Source organism: Osmia bicornis, chromosome 10 (genome assembly GCF_907164935.1).
Source record: "Osmia bicornis bicornis chromosome 10, iOsmBic2.1, whole genome shotgun sequence".
In the NCBI taxonomy this organism is placed as follows: Eukaryota; Metazoa; Arthropoda; class Insecta; order Hymenoptera; family Megachilidae; genus Osmia; species Osmia bicornis.
Genome location: NC_060225.1, coordinates 3,616,481 through 3,633,752, shown reverse-complemented (window position 1 = coordinate 3,633,752; position 17,272 = coordinate 3,616,481). Strand labels below are relative to the sequence as shown.

Sequence of the window (17,272 nt, the reverse complement as noted above, 5' to 3'; positions counted from 1 at the left end):
GAAAATAGGAGTTTTTTTACATAAATAAAGTCCCTAAACATTCTTACGCTAATGTTGGCTAAACTATAACCGGACTAGCATATGCGAGTTGTCGAATATCAAAACATATGATGAAGTGACAATTTAATCAGAATTGAATCTGTTAATGTTTCTAATTGGTATTTTCATGAAACCATTGTTATCGGTAATAACACTGAAAGAAATATTGAAACATCAAGAGTATAATAGTGTAACATAACATTCTACTTTTAAATAAGGTACGATATGGTTGATTTCTCAAAAATTTATTGATGGTTCTCGTGTCATCTGTGAAATGTCACGTCCGGGTAATAATTATTAGCATAAAGGGAATAACGTTTGTTACAATAACATGAAACATTAACATTAATATTATTGAGGCTTATTCTACACCATTTAATTATTTTTCTGCATTTCATAATTACGTAACAAAGTATGTTATTATTATGTAGGTTTATTTTTAAAACGACAACAATTTCTTTATTATTCTTAAGAAGAGTATAAATACTTTCTGTCAGCAATTTTTGTTTCCAATTTTTAAAGTTATTGCTACTTTTAAGGTCCAGATAACATTGTCAGATAGGTTATGATGCATGTCATGCTTTTGTTATGTTATAATTTACATTAGCCGTGTTTAAATTAATGATAATAAATTTAGTATATAAGAATTGTAAAAACATATTCATTAGTATTAGTTTTGTTTTTTATTATTTACAATGACCTCAGTCACTTAGAAAAAAGTTTTGGTTTGCGTACATGGGATAGATATAAAAATGTATGTTTTAAAAGTTTATTTATCATATAGATAATAAACTATTTTGTGAAATGTTAATTTTAATTATTAGGATAAGTAAATATAATTAGAATTAAAAGGATAGGCAATATAATAACAATTAAAGTATAATTATATCAGTATATGTATCAGTATATATCAGTATATGTATATTATATAATTGTTATTGTATGTTTCAGAATAATTAAGCAGTCATTCTGGCATGGAAATGTACATATACACCATGTATAAGTACTTTCCAAAAAATATCATACACAAAGACTGTATGAGTAAAAACTATTAGTTATACATACATCACTTGTTAAAAACAAATATTATATAGTATTTAAAATGCCACAAGTGGATGGTGCTGCTATACCAACAACAAATAATCAAACTAGTGAAACTGTACATAATCATAATACTAATAGTTCAACTCGTCCAACTTTAAGTAACAACAACATGAATACTGCTAGGAACAATAATAACCAACACCAGCTAGTTAACGTTCGGGATAGATTATTTCATGCAATATTTATTAAGGCTGCGTTAATTTATGCAAGGACATTTCCAAGGCCAGTCAGAAGATTTTTAGAATTTATGACATTATTAAAGGTGATTATGTTTCCATAATTATTAAGGGTTTCTTAGTTGAATATAATATAAGTTATATAATCGTAAATGTTGTATTTTTAGGCCATAGCAGCATTTTTTGTATTGGCTTATATTCATATAGTATTTTCACGAACACCAACTAACTGTTTAGAGCATATAAGAGATGATTGGCCTCGGGATGGTATATTAAGAGTTGAAATACTTAGAAATGGAGGTGACGATTATAGTATTGAAAAAAGCTATGCAAAAGAAGAAAAATTACGACAAGAGAAATTTTATGATCTAACTGATGCGTTGGGAATATTAACTAGAGATGGGTAAGAACAAACACGTCGTATTAGTTTTAAAAAATTCATACCGATTTTTATTATTAAATGTTTTAATTGCTAATTTTTTTACTATTTCGTTTACAGATTTATTAACATTGAACCATCTGCCGTTGACGAAGAACGTGATAGCGTTAATGTATCGAATGAAGAAAATCATGACAGTTTAACATTATCCGAGAAAGAATTAATTCTAAAAGGTACTGCTGTTTCTGGAGATACACAAGATTCAAAATTGAATATAAATAATACAACAACTCCTTCATTGTCAACAAAACTTTGGAATGAAATGAATATGGACAATAAAGAAGTAAATATCACTTACTAAAATAAATATTAAGTTTATTTTTATAGTACTTTATTTTTAAATCATATTTCGAATTAATGTTTTAGGTACTAGATGAGAATGTAGTGCCGCTAAGTGCTCATAATAATACTGTAGAACAAGATGCAAATGAAGTAAACAAAGATGATGTTATTCAACCTTTAAAGGATCCTAATTCCGAAGTGAGAACAGGTATGGTTATACTGTAAACATTGATATGACACCGACGACAACGACGATGAAATATTGTTTTTATAAATAAATTGTCCCTTTTTCTTTAGACGATGGTTATATCGTGGAATATTCATTAGAATATGGTTTCTTGAGGTTATCACCCGTAGCACGACAAAGATTAAACATTCCTGTAAAGATCGTTACTTTAGATCCTGCTAACGATAAGTGTTTCGGTGATGATTTTTCGAGGCTAATACTTGATGGATTTTTGGGGTACGATGATTTATTGATGGCGAGTATTAAGACCTTAGCAGAACACGAAGATAATAAAGGATTTTTACGGTGAGTGAATTTGTTTGATAAATTTTTATATAGATTATACTTGTTTTGATGACAATATATCGTGCGTTTATTCCAGAAATGTGGTTACGGGAGAACACTACCGATTTGTAAGCATGTGGATGGCCAGAACTTCCTATCTTGCCGCCTTTTTCATCATGTTGGTTTTTGTAAGTAGTTACTGCATGTACTTTTAAATATTTGTTATTTATATAAATCAAATATTATAATAGTTAAAGATTTCTAAATTCTAAATAGTTGCATTAGATTGATTTCTCTTTCATGGAAAGTTATTTATATTATGAATTATTACAAATGCGCTGTAGTATCAGAAATGTTACGTGCGATATGGGTCTAGAATATTCTGAAGGCGCAAATTAGATTTACTTTCATGCGCTACGTGTTTTCGATCCGGATATATTCCTCTCCGTCAAGGGGATAGTATCACACATATCCGCGCGACAACCTAGTACGTGTAAAAGGATATGGCAATCAATTCAAAGTAACCACGCACTGAGATAACCCCCCTCTATAACCCTCCAACCCCTTGCACCCTTACACATGGTTATCCCCTTGGAGTTGAACCGTTGAGTATAAATCAACGTTATTAGAGGCATCATATTCGTTGTAGAGGTCCCAAGTCGGTAATTTTGTATCAAATTGTTCCCAAATACGGTACGTCGCATCCAATGAGTGATTATAATGATTGTTAGAAATTTTCGATGGGCTCAAATGATTTGATTAATCAACATTATTTTCATTTAATATTGAAACGTAAAATGGAACGTTTAATTCATTGTCTACCTTGCATTACCTACAACTTTTGCTTCGTAGTCAAATAAGTGATTCTTATCATTAGGTATATTATCGCTAGTTACATCGCAACATAAACATTATGGTTGTCAGATAGATTGTGAAATTTTGGGGTATTCCCTGGTGTTAGGAAGTGATTGGATCATATACGGACCAACGAATAGCTCCACTCGTGTTTAATGGGTTTATGTCGGTCGAACAAATGAGTAATATTGCATACTACTAACCATGATTCAAATGCAATGCACTGTGTACCAGTCTACATCTAGTTCGTATCTAGGAATTCATGATGGGTGCATAGTGAAAATCCAATTACTCTATGCATGAATAATTTTGTTAGGATAAATGTTCAAATATAAATGGTAAAATTTTCATTAGATTTGTTAAATCGATTCATATACAATATTAAATGAATCATAATGTTATTTTTTAAAAATTTATTTTAAATATAAATTTAAATGGATAGGATTCTAGTATCACAATTTTATATCGCGCTGATGCTGTAATTTCTTGACAAATCATTCTATTATTATACATTTTAAATCCGGTATCCGGTTCTCCTTTTAACAAAGTTCTCGTGTAATATTTCATGTAGAACATTGGAAATGTTTCGATGTAGCCGGTGGTTGAGACAGGAGATGGGTGAATCTCGTGCCACAACACGTGAATGTTACTTCAGTGCTTGGGGTGCTCTACCTGGAACCACCCTCGGTCAACCCCACCGTTGTAGAGTCACGTGTACGCGGGGAGTGTCGTCATCTACGTATTACCCCATATTCCCTGTGTCATGTGCACACGACATTGGGTACATAGTCTGTTTCAACACGATGTATCTTGAAATACTATTCCCTTTTCTCTTTTCTCTTCCACTTGATTGTACACCTACCTTTTCTTACTTTTCGTACAAGCCAGCTCTAACGGGACAACATTATTATTTTCAGAAATGTTGTAAAATGCAACCTATATTATTTCTTTCTTTTTGGCTATTTTGACTAATTACTATTTTCTTCAAAATGATGAAAGCCTTCTGTATGGGGTACAGAGAGTTGAAATAAAAAACATTCTAAACAATTAGATAGATAATCCTGTTCTACTCGGATTCATTTTGTCCGAACTCAGAGTCGATGCTGTCTCTTTTTCTTCTTTTTTTTTTTTTTTGGTCCATCGGTTTTCCTCGTAAATAACATCGACGCGTCTGCAAAGTACCATTAAACGCTTCCGTTACCAAGGTTTCCCATTGCAAATAGTGAATTATCTGCTGGGTGTCAGGTGCTAGCTCAATCCGAACCGTTCGCAATTCAATTGCACCATTCGCTCTCAACCCGGTAACCGAGTGCGATCGTTCGGCTTGCAATTTATCTCGCAACGCGTCTTCGTTGCAATTTCCTTTTATTAAATAATAAACACCTTCAGCCTGTTTTGCTGCGCGCATTAATTGACACGGTGTCGTCCCGTTCGTTTGCAAAGGATCCGTGAAAATTACGCTCCTTCGCGTTGAATTATTCGAATCTTCATTTCAATTATTTTCTCAAAACGGAACGTAGTAAATTATTTATTATATGATTTATTTGTTACTCAACTCTCGGAGGGCCGACCATGGAGAGAGCTGTAATTTTAATTTAAAACAGAACTTGAAAATCGAAATGATTCAATTGGAAATGTTATAGGATTTATTTATTATTTTGAAGATTATGAATTTAAATAATTTGACGTTTATTTTTATGTATTTTTCAGACGATCTCCATTTCTATGTTGCTGCGTTACTCGCACCATCAGATCTTCGTCTTCATTGGTAAGTGATTGAAATTGATAATTGTATTAAAAATGATTTAATTTATTCGCGTTTGCTCTGGAGATATGAATATTGATACGTATCTCTTTTAAATATCTCTTTTAATAATGCTTCTACGTTCGGTTCGATTTTGAATGAAATTTCGCGTTTCAACAACGAATTTCATACGGTTATTATTAACAGAATAATGAATTGCAAATGATAAAAAAGAATTATAGAAATTCTTATAATTTTGTTATAAATTTGCCAACTTCCATGTCCTTTTCACAGAATTATTTATTAAGCTTTAACAAATAACGAGTTAATAATATTTTGTTAATTTTATTATTCTTCTGATTTTTGAATTCGGGTGATTTTAAATCAAAATTTATTTAATGATCTTTCAAGTAATCTTGAAAGTAATTTTCAAAGTTTTCTTTATGCAAAAATAAAATATTATAATTCGTTTAAAAATTGTGCAGCAATGATTCTGTAATTCAAAAGTGTAAAGAGATAAGCAAAATTACATTACTCATTCGACAGATATTATAAAAGAACATCCAGTAAAACACAATTTTTCAAAAGTACTTTGTACCTTTTTTGTTCGGGCATTAATCTCTCTATCGATTTTTGATAGGAAGGAGTGAACGAACTTTTATATCAGATAACTTCGTACGACGGAATTAATCGATTGTTTCATCATCCGCAATTCAAAATTCTGCTTGATATTGTTTCGCAAAAGCGTTTTATCTATTGTATAAGTACATCTTAAAAAAATACCACTTATCTGAACATCTAAGATTAATACCCTCTTATCCAGAAACTCCTGCACATTTATACCCTCTCTCCTCATTTATTTCCGTGTATATGGCTGTTTGCAAAGCTTTATAAAGATCGTAAGTAATTGTCGATCGTCTTTAAAGTACCTACATAACTGCCATGGATTCGTTATTGATTTATATTCAGACACTGGTGGTCGTTGTGATCATCTTCGCTTTGTTTAAATACTTTTCAATAATCTATAAACAATCGTCCTACTGGAAAAAGCATGGAGTACCACGACTGCGTTCATCTTTAATGATTTTCTTTGGTTTCGGCGATTTCATAGAATATTGTAAATACGTTTACAATCATTATCCAAGTGCAAAGTACGCGGTATTTATGGATTTCGCCACGCCAATTATTGTTTTGCGCGATCCAGAAATAATAAAAACGGTGACTATAAAATATTTCGACCATTTTCCGGACCATCGGAGCTTCGTCACCGAAGAAATGGATCCAATTTTTGGGAAGAACGTGTTCTCATTGAAGGGTGACCGTTGGAGGGAGATGAGAAACACCTTGAGTCCATCTTTCACTACCAATAAAATGAAATTCATCTTCGATTTGGTGTCCAAGTGTTCTCAAGAATTCGTCAACTATCTGTACGACCATCCAGAATTCTCTTCAATGATAGAGGTTAAGGATGCATTCACCAGGTACACGAATGATGTGATAGCTACAGTAGCTTTTGGAATAGACGTGAATTCTTTGAAACATCGTGACAATGAATTTTACACGCACGGAAAGGATGCAACAAATTTCAGCGGCGTATTCCGTTTGTTGAAGTTTCTACTTTTCCGTATTAGTCCACGTATGACGAGGATGGTTGGCATCAAGTTCTTATCCAACTCAACGTCGGAATTTTTTTGGAGAGTGATCAACGAAACGGTGAAAACACGTGACGAACGAGGCATCGTTAGACAGGACATGATCCATCTTCTGATGCAAGCTAGAGATGATGAGAAACACCAAATAACTATCGAGGATATCGTTGCCCAGGCTTTTATCTTTTTTTGGCTGGCTTTGACACGTCTTCCACCGCGATGTGTCACGCGATCTACTTGCTAGCTTTGAATCAGGATGTTCAGGCAAGGCTCCGCGACGAGGTGGATCGTTATTTGGAAGAAGAAAACGGGAAAATCTCTTACGAATCCTTGTCGAAGATGAAATACATGGACATGGTGATATCAGAGACACTTAGGCTTTATCCTCCGTCGTTGTTAACAGATAGAACTTGCGTGAAAAAGTTAGAACTGCCTCCAGCTAGGGATGGTTACGATGGTATGACTATAAATCCAGGTGAAAACGTTTGGATCCCTATTTTTGCGATCCATAGAGATCCGAAATATTTTCCAGATCCGGAGAAGTTTGATCCCGAACGTTTCAGCGATGAAAATAAAAATAATATTGTTCCTTATACATACATACCATTCGGTTCAGGACCTCGACAGTGTATTGGAAATAGGTTCGCGTTGATGGAGGTAAAACTTTTGATTGTTCATTTATTGCAGAAATTCGTGATCAAACCTAACGAAAAGACGTCGATTCCTCTTGTGTTTAAAAAGTCTAGTTTTACATTGATTCCGAAAGATGGGTTTTGGGTTAGTTTCGAGAAAAGGGAATATTAGATTCGTCGTTATTGTTTATGTATTTTGTTGTTTATATTTTGTTGCTGAGAGAGATGAATAAAGAAGACGAGCTTTTATTCGATTTGAATAATAAAATGGAAAAAAATTGTGCAAATTGTAAAAGATTCTTAAAGATTGCAAGTGGCGTTTTATATTTTCCTATTCTTTTTTCGTATTCCATATGCATTGAATTTAGATCACTTTCTGTTCTATTTTCTTATACACTGAGCAAACTGTCGAATCGATAGACTTCATTTTACGATACAATTTATTGTGTCATACGCGATTACTTTCATGAAATTCTTTTACACTTTGTTAACCAGTTTTATGTCGAGTAAAAGAATGATAAACTGTTGGTTCGTTTCCAAATAAATGAAAACTTGTACCAAAATTCTTTTTCCTTTTCGCGTTGCAAAGTCCAGATTTTTGAAACATTTCGCATTTAAAAAGAATCTAATAGAAATCAGGATAATTTTTTAAAATCATTTTAAAAATTCTTTTCTTTTTAATAAAAATTGAAATAATCTTCGCACACACGGTTGCTCAGAATACAGACCTAATCATAACTTGATGAAGGTCAAAAGATATGGAACAATTACATAATAAAACCACTTGATGAGAAGGAGCCAATACCAGTTTCCTTTTCACTTAGGAGAAATTTTAAATTAGAATTCGTCAATTAAAAAAAATAGTGAAGTGAAACTTCACCTACCAATATTATTTTCTTTTAAAAAACTTTCTTTTATATCTTCATTAATAAATGGTCGCATTCTTTTGGTTGGTAGTGTAGTTGCTTCTTACTGAATGTCCCCTATTAATAGACTACTTTAAACGAAGGTCACAATTCTTCTACTATTTATTTATAGATCATTATTTTTCTTTATGATTAAATATTACTTAATTTTATTTGGAATGAATTTCAAATTTTGAATCCACTTCTTCAACCAAGGAAGCCCTGGAAAGTTTGATACCCCTGGGCCATAGAAATCTTAATCCGGTCCTGGCTGAAACATTTACATGGCACGCACATTGTCCATGAAATGTGAATAAAATTTTATAGAAACATTCTCGAAAATAAAAATCATGTAATAATATAAAGTCCGCCGTTAATCGAGGTCTTCTAGTCATAATCGTTTCACGTAGCGCACGATCGATGCAGTCGCGTATTTCCTATCTCATTCTCTCATTCTACTTCTCTTATTCGCACAACGATAATTCCGTCGTATTTATAAAGATGTAGCTCTGAATTGGTAGCTATTCGCGTGCGTGACTTATCATGGAGATCCTCGTGACTTGTTCAGCGTTCACAATATTAGCGATCACGTTGATCGCTATAATTCTCGCGAAATTAATTACGGTGATATATCGAAAGCAGACGTACTGGAAGAGCAGACAGGTGCCTTACATCCGGTCCGTCCCAATACTCGGTGTTATGTGGAAGTTCTTTTTTCGCCGAATTACAATTCTGGAACTCAGTGACGAAATGTACAACTCCTATCCGAACGCCAGATACGTGGGATTCATCAGCGCCATTTTTCCGGCCGTGTTGATCCGTGACCCTGACTTAATTCGAGACGTAGCCGTGAAGTATTTCGACCACTTTACAGACCGTTACAATTTCGTCAATGAAGAAATCGAGCCTATGTTCGGGAAGAGCTTGTCCCTGTTACGCGGTGAACGTTGGAAGGAGATGAGGAACATTCTCAGTCCGTCTTTTACGGCAAGTAAAATGAGATTCATGTTCCAGCTTGTATCGAAATGTTCCCAAGACTTCGTGGATTATTTGGTCGAGCATCCGGAGTATTCTTCGTTCATAGAAGCCAAAGACGCCTTCGCTAGGTACACCAATGACGTGATATTCACCGTAGCTTTTGGAATAAACGTGAATTCGTTGAAGGATCGGGAGAACGAATACTTTGTCCGAGGGAAAACGATCTTCGACGATATATTTGGGAGCATCTTTAAAGTGTTAATCATAAACACGTGTCCAGCTTTCGCGAAGATGATCGGAATGAAGATTGTCTCACCTGCGACCACGAGTCTCTTTCGCAGAACAATTTCGGATGCTCTGAAGACGCGTCGCGAACAGGGCATCGTTAGACCGGATATGCTGCATCTTTTGATGCAGGCTAAGGACAAGGATTCCGAGACAGAACTGACCGTCGACGATATCGTTTCTCAAGCATTCACCTTCTTCTTGGCTGGCTTCGATTCCTCTTCTACCATGATGTGTTTCATGGTCTACGAACTGGCATTGAATCCGGATATTCAAGAGAAGCTTCGTAACGAAGTGGATCAGTATTTCGACGAGACTAATGGGGAAATTAATTACGAGACCCTCTCGAAAATGGAGTACATGGATATGGTTGTATCGGAGACTAATAGGAAGCATACTTTCTCGGTATTTATTGATCGAGTTTGCACGCAAGAATTCGAATTACCTCCTGCAGAGCCTGGTTACAACAGCGTTACTATTAAGCCCGGTGATTGTGTATGGTTTCCTGATTATGCGTTGCATCATGATCCAAAATATTTCCCGGATCCAGAGAAATTCGATCCCGAAAGATTTAACGAAGAGAATAAAGGGAATATTCTTCCTTATACTTATCTTCCATTTGGAGTTGGACCTCGACAGTGTATTGGCAATAGGTTCGCGTTGATGGAGATAAAAATTTTGATGGTTCATTTATTACGGAAATTTGTAATCAAACCTAACGAAAAGACTTCGGTTCCTCTTGTATTTAAAAAGGCTAATTTTGCACTGGTTCCGGTAGATGGATGGTGGTTCAGTTTGGAGAAAAGGAAATTTTAAATTTATTGTTCATCGTTGTTTTTTTCTATAAAAATATTTAAATGTCTTCTTTATTTTATTCTAAGTATATCTCGATGACAAATTTAATTTTACTATCTGAGGCATGGATGCTTATCCTTCATTTAGGAAAAGTAATTTCTGCTAGCAGGTATTTATTAAATATCTCTTCAAAGTATTATAGTATTGCATTATAAAATGAATGTAATTTTTATAAAGTATTTTGAAATTTATCTACACTCTGAAATTGAAACTGACAATGAGTAAAATAAAATACGAATAAAAAGAATGGACCTACAAAGACAGAATTGCGTTTTATTAAGCATTGAAAATTTTGTTCTGCAAAAAATTAAAATAATTCTATTTCAAACCATTATTTTTATTACAATAACAGCTACGCGTAGGAAAAGTTGCTAATTTCTATAATATAAAATAAAAAATTTGAAATCCATTATTTTGGTGACACATAAATCCATCATATATATTATCAAAAATTCTTCTACTTGATTGTGAATAAGATAAAATTTCTTGGAAACAAAAATGTTATCTAATAAATCTTCATAAATTCAATTCAAAGGAAAGACTTCTTCATTATACAAAATATAATTCCATTGTTTCACAAAAGAGTCTCCAAATAGAATCTCGTGTTTACGAATTCCACATTGATCTCCATCGACGAGCAGTTATTTGCAATTTATTTGCAGGAACACCGACGAAGAACAACGCAGTTTGTTCAAGTGATTTACGTAACGGGCCTTCCACTCCCTCCTTCTCTGTTGCTCGTGCAACGATAAAACCCGTATACGTATTCGTCCATACTTATAACATTCCTCCTAGTTACCGGATAGAGTCCGTTCGTAATCCATCCTCCGCGGCAATGGAGTCGGTGTCGTTCTCTTTTCCACTGAAACTGTTGGTGCTCGCATTTTTAATTATCAGTTTGGCGAAGCTTATTTCCATCGTCTACATCCAGCACACATATTGGAAAAAAAGGAATGCTCCCTACATCAAAGGGGTGCCAGTGTTCGGTTCCTCGTGGAGGCTGTTCCTTCGTCGAATATCCTTCCCGGACTGCTGCAAATTCATCTACAATTATTACCCGAATCTTCGATACGTGTGCGTGATGGATTTCTCGACACCTGGTGTGGTGATTCGCGATCCAGTATTGATAAAAGAAATAGCAATCAAGAATTTCGAACACTTCCCTGATCACCAGAGCTTCATCAACGAAAAGATCGATCCAATTTTTGGAAAAAATGTATTCTCCTTGAGAGGCGAACGTTGGAAAGAGATGAGAAGTACCTTGAGCCCATCTTTCACCGCCAGTAAAATGAGATTCATTTTTGAATTGGTCTCCAAGTGTTCTCAAGAATTCGTCAATTATCTCTACAATCATCCGGAGTTTTCTTCATCGATGGAGGCTAAAGATGCATTCACAAGATACACAAATGACACCATTGCTACTGTTGCTTTTGGGATCAGTGTGAATTCCTTAAGAGACCGCGAGAACGAATTCTATAAGAAAGGAGCCGATGCTACCAACTTCGGTGGTTTATTCCGATTGATGAAGTTCTTGTTGTTTCGTATGAATCCACGATTGACCAGGATGGCTGGATTTTCGTTTCTTTCTCGCGACACGGCCAGTTTCTTCAAAAGAGTCGTCTTCGAGACGGTGAAGGCACGGGACGAGCAAAATATAGTTCGACCGGATATGATTCACCTTCTGATGGAGGCCAGGGATAAGGAGAAGCTGGTATCCCGTCAGATGACTATCGACGATATCACAGCTCAAGCGTTCATCTTTTTCTTGGCTGGTTTCGATACGTCTTCAACATTGATGTGTTACATTGTCCACGAATTGGCGATTAATCCGGATATTCAAGAGAAGCTTCGTCAAGAAATTGATCGCTATATGCAGGAAGGAAATGGAGAAATATCCTATGAAGCTTTGTCCAGAATGAAGTACATGGAAATGGTGACCTCAGAGGCACTTAGGAAGTATCCTCCATTGGTTCTCATTGATAGATTGTGCGCAAGGAAGTTTCAACTACCTCCAGCTGGACCTGGTTATAATGGTGTTACTGTGCATCCTGATAACGTCGTCCTGTTTCCTGTGTACGCGTTGCATCATGATCCAAAATGTTTTCCTGAACCCGAAAAGTTTGATCCTGAACGTTTCAGTGATGAGAACAAGGATAAAATTGATCCTTATACCTATTTGCCTTTTGGACTTGGACCTCGAAAGTGTATTGGCAATCGTTTTGCTTTAATGGAGACTAAGATTTTGATAGCTCATCTTCTGCACAGGTTTTACTTAAAGTGTACTGAAAAGACTAAAATACAGGTTGAATTTAGTAAGAAGAATTTTTCCATAACACCAGATGGTGGATTTTGGATTGGTTTAGAAAAAAGGATCGTTTAATTGACTTATCGATGTTTTATTGTCTTTTTGATATCTCGAAAATAATTCTTTTTGATTTAGCTAATACGCTTATTATGTGTGTGTTGTGTATTTGTAAATGAAGAGGAGTATGTTTTTTGTATGTTGTTTTTGTATTATGAAATGTAAGGAAAATTATTATTTATCTATATTAGATGTGTTTATAAATAATAATTGTTGAATGTGGAACAAAAAGAACTCTATAACTATGTTTTTTCTACAAAGAAATATAATTTTCTTTTTTCCTGGAACAGGTTTATCATCGTCAATAATTTCTTATGAAAAAGTTGTACTTCGACTTTGTTTCGATATATCTTAATTAACTGTGTGATGTTTGTGTCAAAAGTGTATAATGAGTTCGTGATTCTGTTAATCGAATGATATTATTTTTATTTTCGCTTTATACTCATATTCGTATCAGTATCTTAACGTAATGATAATTAATTATGTAACAATTTATCTGCATTGGGAGCTGTATTCTTTTGTTACACTTTGGAACCGGTTTTTTTCGATTATATTATTGATTATATATTGAATGAACTTTAACTGTTATGTATCAATTTTATCATTATCTCGGTTAGTGACTTTGATGAAATTATTGTTACATTCGTATAAAAATATTCATACCAAAGTCTAATGATCTTCTGACAATTTTTAAATAGACGGTAATTATCATTGGTTTGTTAGAAAAAAATAGATGTATTAATAAAGGATTGTAATAAATATTTTGAAATACAGGGAGACCGATTATTTTCTTTGGCTAAGAATTTTTATTGGGTCATTTGAAGAATTTGCAGTAAAATTTATTGATATCTTCAAGGGGGCATCTATTTATCAAATTGAAGCTTGGGATTTAATAAAAATAAGTACATAAATGTGTCATCAGTATTCTTAATACAAAATGGGCGGTACTTGATCGTAAGGAACAATACATAATAATAACAGTAAATTACAAATTGATTGATTATTTGTTCTAATCAGGGACCCGATATTTTCTTCATAATCTTCATTAGACCTTCAACTTTAAATTGATATGACACAAGTACTGTTTTGCATTACTTTTAAATCATGAAATCATTAATGTTGTAGCAGACAATGATCGATTTCGAAACGTATGAGGTCAGAAATAATTTCATGACATAAAAGTACTGCAAAATAGCACTTATGGTGCATCAATTTAAAGATTGAGATCTGAAGAAAATGACTGCGTAAACATTTAGTCAATATTCCTAACAGAAAACTTGTATTTTTCTAATTTCTCAATGTAAACACTAAGAACTTTCTGAATCTAGGTCAATGCTGTGTTTTATTTGTAAGGTGGAGTAAGTTTCATTCCTTTTGGTGATATGGAAAATCGTTTGACCTACACAGATAAATTTCTTCTCGGTTAATGTTTACAGTGTCATAGTGAGTAATTCATTACCGTAATAGCGGTAACCTCCAATCAAGTACGTACGATACCAAACCGGTTTATCTAATCGCACAGAGCATTAGATTTGTTTGTCATGCAAGGTTTAATCGTGTTCCTATCGCGTCAACATTTTTCTCTTCCGTGTCACGTTGTTTTGTTTACCTTGAAAATGTCGTTGCAATTTATCTTTTTCATTCTATATGCAAATGTCATTTCCAAGGATTTAGTTTGAACAGTTGATATCGATGCGATTAGAAATCTATAAATGTTCGATTTTTCTTATCAGTGGTATACTAAAGATACTCTTAATAATATTGACAAAGAAAAAGAAATATTATTATTTTTTTACTCGTTTGTTAATGTCAACGTTAGAAATAGAAACCAAGGAAGTTCAATGACCTGTAAGTATTTTTAGTCGTTTCTCTTAATAGGTGTAGCCTAATCAGTGAATCAATAGTAACTAGAAAATTATCATCAATCTTTATTGCTTTTATCATTTAAGAGCGCTTGTTTCAAAGAATACCTGTCATAAATTAATCAAATGGGCATAATAATTCAGAGTTATGAAAGTCGTAATTGAAAAAGAAATAAAATCATTTTTATTTGCAATATCATTAAAATACTACCACTATCTATTATTTTTTTTAAATTCCTAAAATCTTAATTTTGGCAATATTAATATTAAAAGTAATTTACCAGATTTACCTAAGGGGGAGGGCGAGTATCCGGGCATCATTACTTTTCCTGGGGAAGTCTGTTTTGATCGTGGATGTACTACAAAAACTTTGCCCTATATAATATTTTAAAAAAAGGAACGAAAAATAACAAGCTCTGTGTTTACAATTTTCAATAAATAAAAACACAGGTACATATATACATTTAACTTGTTACACAGATGGGAATCAGAGGTTGTAGCTTAATGAAAATAAAATAGACACGTTGGCATGCATGAAAAAATAATTTCATGACACGGTTTGCCGGGTTGGCGAACTTTAGATTATATAGGACAAGATGGAGGAGCCGGGAGTTTTAATAAGCAGTGGGAGCGGTTTTAGTGGGTGATATCTTGAAATCTAAAATTCATTAAATCGAAACAGCAAGGTTGTGACGGAAATTTGCAAACGGCGATCCTTGAGCTGTTATAAAGAAGAGCAGACATGCGTCGTCATTTGGGAATTGCTCAACTTCTTAATTACATTGCCGTGCCTCAACTAAGTTATAGAAGAAAGTACCTTTATGAAAGTTTATTAGTTATCCTTGAATAATTGAGTACTTCACCTGCACTTTCTTTACTGACCCAAAGATTCCATTTTATCTAATACTCTAAAAATGTTTGAAGGTTCAGTCGTTCTCAGACATATTTTATGTAGAAATCAAAATTAAAATTAAAAATTCAAAGCATGGGACAGTGAATAATAAAAAGAAAGCGAATGGAAATAAATGAATGAAAGATTGTATATGGATCGAGTGTAGGAAGAAAAGCGAAATCCTGTCTTTCCCCCCGTTTCAAGGCGTCGATCGAAACTTCTCTAGAACTTAAATCGAGATCGAGGAAGTTTTGAAATTAATTCTTATTGAGCTTTGAACCGACTCGTCGAACACGACACGATTTCTTCACGGCTCTCAACTTGTGTAATAACCTTTCGCTCGGAAACTTTTCGTCACGGAGCATCTAATAAATATTAAATTCGAACCGTTCGTCGTTGAGCATAACGATTTCGATACAATATCGTGTCCTCTTGCATTTATATCATATAATGTTGCAATATTTCATTAATGAAATTCAGAAATTCATTATAGAAATTTTGAAAGTTGTATATGAAAAAAAGATGATGATCTAATTTAATTATAAAAATGATTGTAACAAGTATTTTAATTTTTTCAAGATTACGATTGATTAGATATGGACCGCACGAATACCTTTCCTAATTTTTCAGGAAATATACTTCTTTTCTCTTTGTTTCAGTGGATCTACTTCAAATGTTGGAGTTCAACTTAACGGTAACGTTTCCTGCTGCATCTTTGCTCACGGTGATCCTCGCTCTTGTTGGTAAGTCGTATAAGTTTTATTTTACCTAAGAAACCTAATAAATTAAATTTACTAGCGTTTTTATGAATGTCCATTTGTTTTTATCGATACAAATTATCACATTACATAAAAATGAATTAGAGCCTAATAATATGAATTACCATTTATCAAAATTACAAATATGTGATAGTGGCTATCAAACTGCTAAAATTAAAAAAAAAGATGTAAGTTACTGCAATGTGCTACATATATTATTTAAGGAACAGAATCGATGAAAAGTAAAAGGTATAAACGTTGAGTTCAGTTAGCAATGGTGTCTGAAAGTCGAGCACGTGTCAGGGTAGCGAAGGTGCAAAATATTAAAGGCTTTTTACTAAATCAGAGCCTCTCTCGGTTTCGTTCCCCCGCTGATACGATGTTAGCTCAGTTACAAAGCTGATTGGCCGGGACGGTTAACCCAGGATTCTGCATAAATTTCTGATGAAGGCGCAACAGTTGGGTAACCCGCTCGGAGCCCATTTAGTAACGGTGGCGGCGTCGGTGGTTTCCCTACCACCGCGACGCCCATTTCCATTTCAACCTGAATCTCCTCTTCACGCTTCGCATGTCCGTCAGCGCCATCCAATTGACCTGTGTGAAGTGTGATATCGCTAATCCTTTTGGAATTTTGTCCAACGATATTTAAAAACATTCATCAATCAATTTTTTAAATTAACAGAGTACTCAGGACCAAGCTAAAATTTCCTAGGCCCGGCGCTATTAAACCTCTGAACGGCTTCTTAATAAATGGAAGAATGTAGTCCCTTTGAATTACTATACAAAATGTAATAATAAAAAAGCAGTGACTACTTTCCCTTAGAACTTCGTTTCGCTAGGAAATTGGAGACCATGCCTCGGGCGTTAGAATTTAAATTAGTCTCGTCAAACGGTCGATATCAATCGGTGAATTGCTCTTTCAATATTCACGAAATCGAGGTTGA

The 17,272-nt window shown here is 34.0% G+C and overlaps 4 protein-coding genes across 5 annotated transcripts in view; all 4 read left to right on the top strand.

Annotated features, from left to right (window-relative positions):
* The first annotated feature begins 70 nt into the window (after positions 1-70).
* The window catches only part of LOC114874331 (membralin), a 57,935-nt gene continuing 40,733 nt past the window's right edge, over positions 71-17,272 (top strand). The window contains exons 1-9 of one of the 2 annotated variants that reach the window (XM_029183514.2): positions 71-257; positions 991-1,405; positions 1,487-1,722; positions 1,819-2,041; positions 2,125-2,248; positions 2,338-2,572; positions 2,649-2,739; positions 5,117-5,174; positions 16,233-16,313. In XM_029183514.2, the coding sequence (XP_029039347.1) occupies positions 1,142-1,405; positions 1,487-1,722; positions 1,819-2,041; positions 2,125-2,248; positions 2,338-2,572; positions 2,649-2,739; positions 5,117-5,174; positions 16,233-16,313 (1,312 nt within the window). In that variant the 5' untranslated portion in view covers positions 71-257; positions 991-1,141. Of the gene's footprint in view, positions 258-990; positions 1,406-1,486; positions 1,723-1,818; positions 2,042-2,124; positions 2,249-2,337; positions 2,573-2,648; positions 2,740-5,116; positions 5,175-16,229; positions 16,314-17,272 lie in introns of both variants that reach the window. The other variant, XM_029183513.2, reaches the window with a different exon arrangement.
* Positions 6,073-7,726, top strand: LOC114874337 (cytochrome P450 9e2-like). Its single transcript, XM_029183521.2, is given in 2 exon segments — positions 6,073-6,987; positions 6,990-7,726. Coding segments are annotated over 2 exon segments (1,509 nt in total). The 5' UTR covers positions 6,073-6,092; the 3' UTR covers positions 7,604-7,726.
* LOC114874336 (cytochrome P450 9e2-like) lies at positions 8,850-10,982 on the top strand. The gene has a single exon (XM_029183520.2). The coding sequence runs from the start codon at positions 8,880-8,882 to the stop codon at positions 10,413-10,415; it is 1,536 nt and encodes a 511-aa protein (XP_029039353.2). The 5' UTR covers positions 8,850-8,879; the 3' UTR covers positions 10,416-10,982.
* On the top strand, positions 10,936-13,590 carry LOC114874338 (cytochrome P450 9e2-like). The gene has a single exon (XM_029183522.2). The coding sequence runs from the start codon at positions 11,290-11,292 to the stop codon at positions 12,832-12,834; it is 1,545 nt and encodes a 514-aa protein (XP_029039355.2). The 5' UTR covers positions 10,936-11,289; the 3' UTR covers positions 12,835-13,590.

Coding starts and splice junctions, on each gene's coding strand:
- LOC114874336 (XM_029183520.2), top strand. CDS start 8,880: ATGGAGATCCTCGTGACTTGTTCAGCGTTCACAATATTAGCGATCACG.
- LOC114874338 (XM_029183522.2), top strand. CDS start 11,290: ATGGAGTCGGTGTCGTTCTCTTTTCCACTGAAACTGTTGGTGCTCGCA.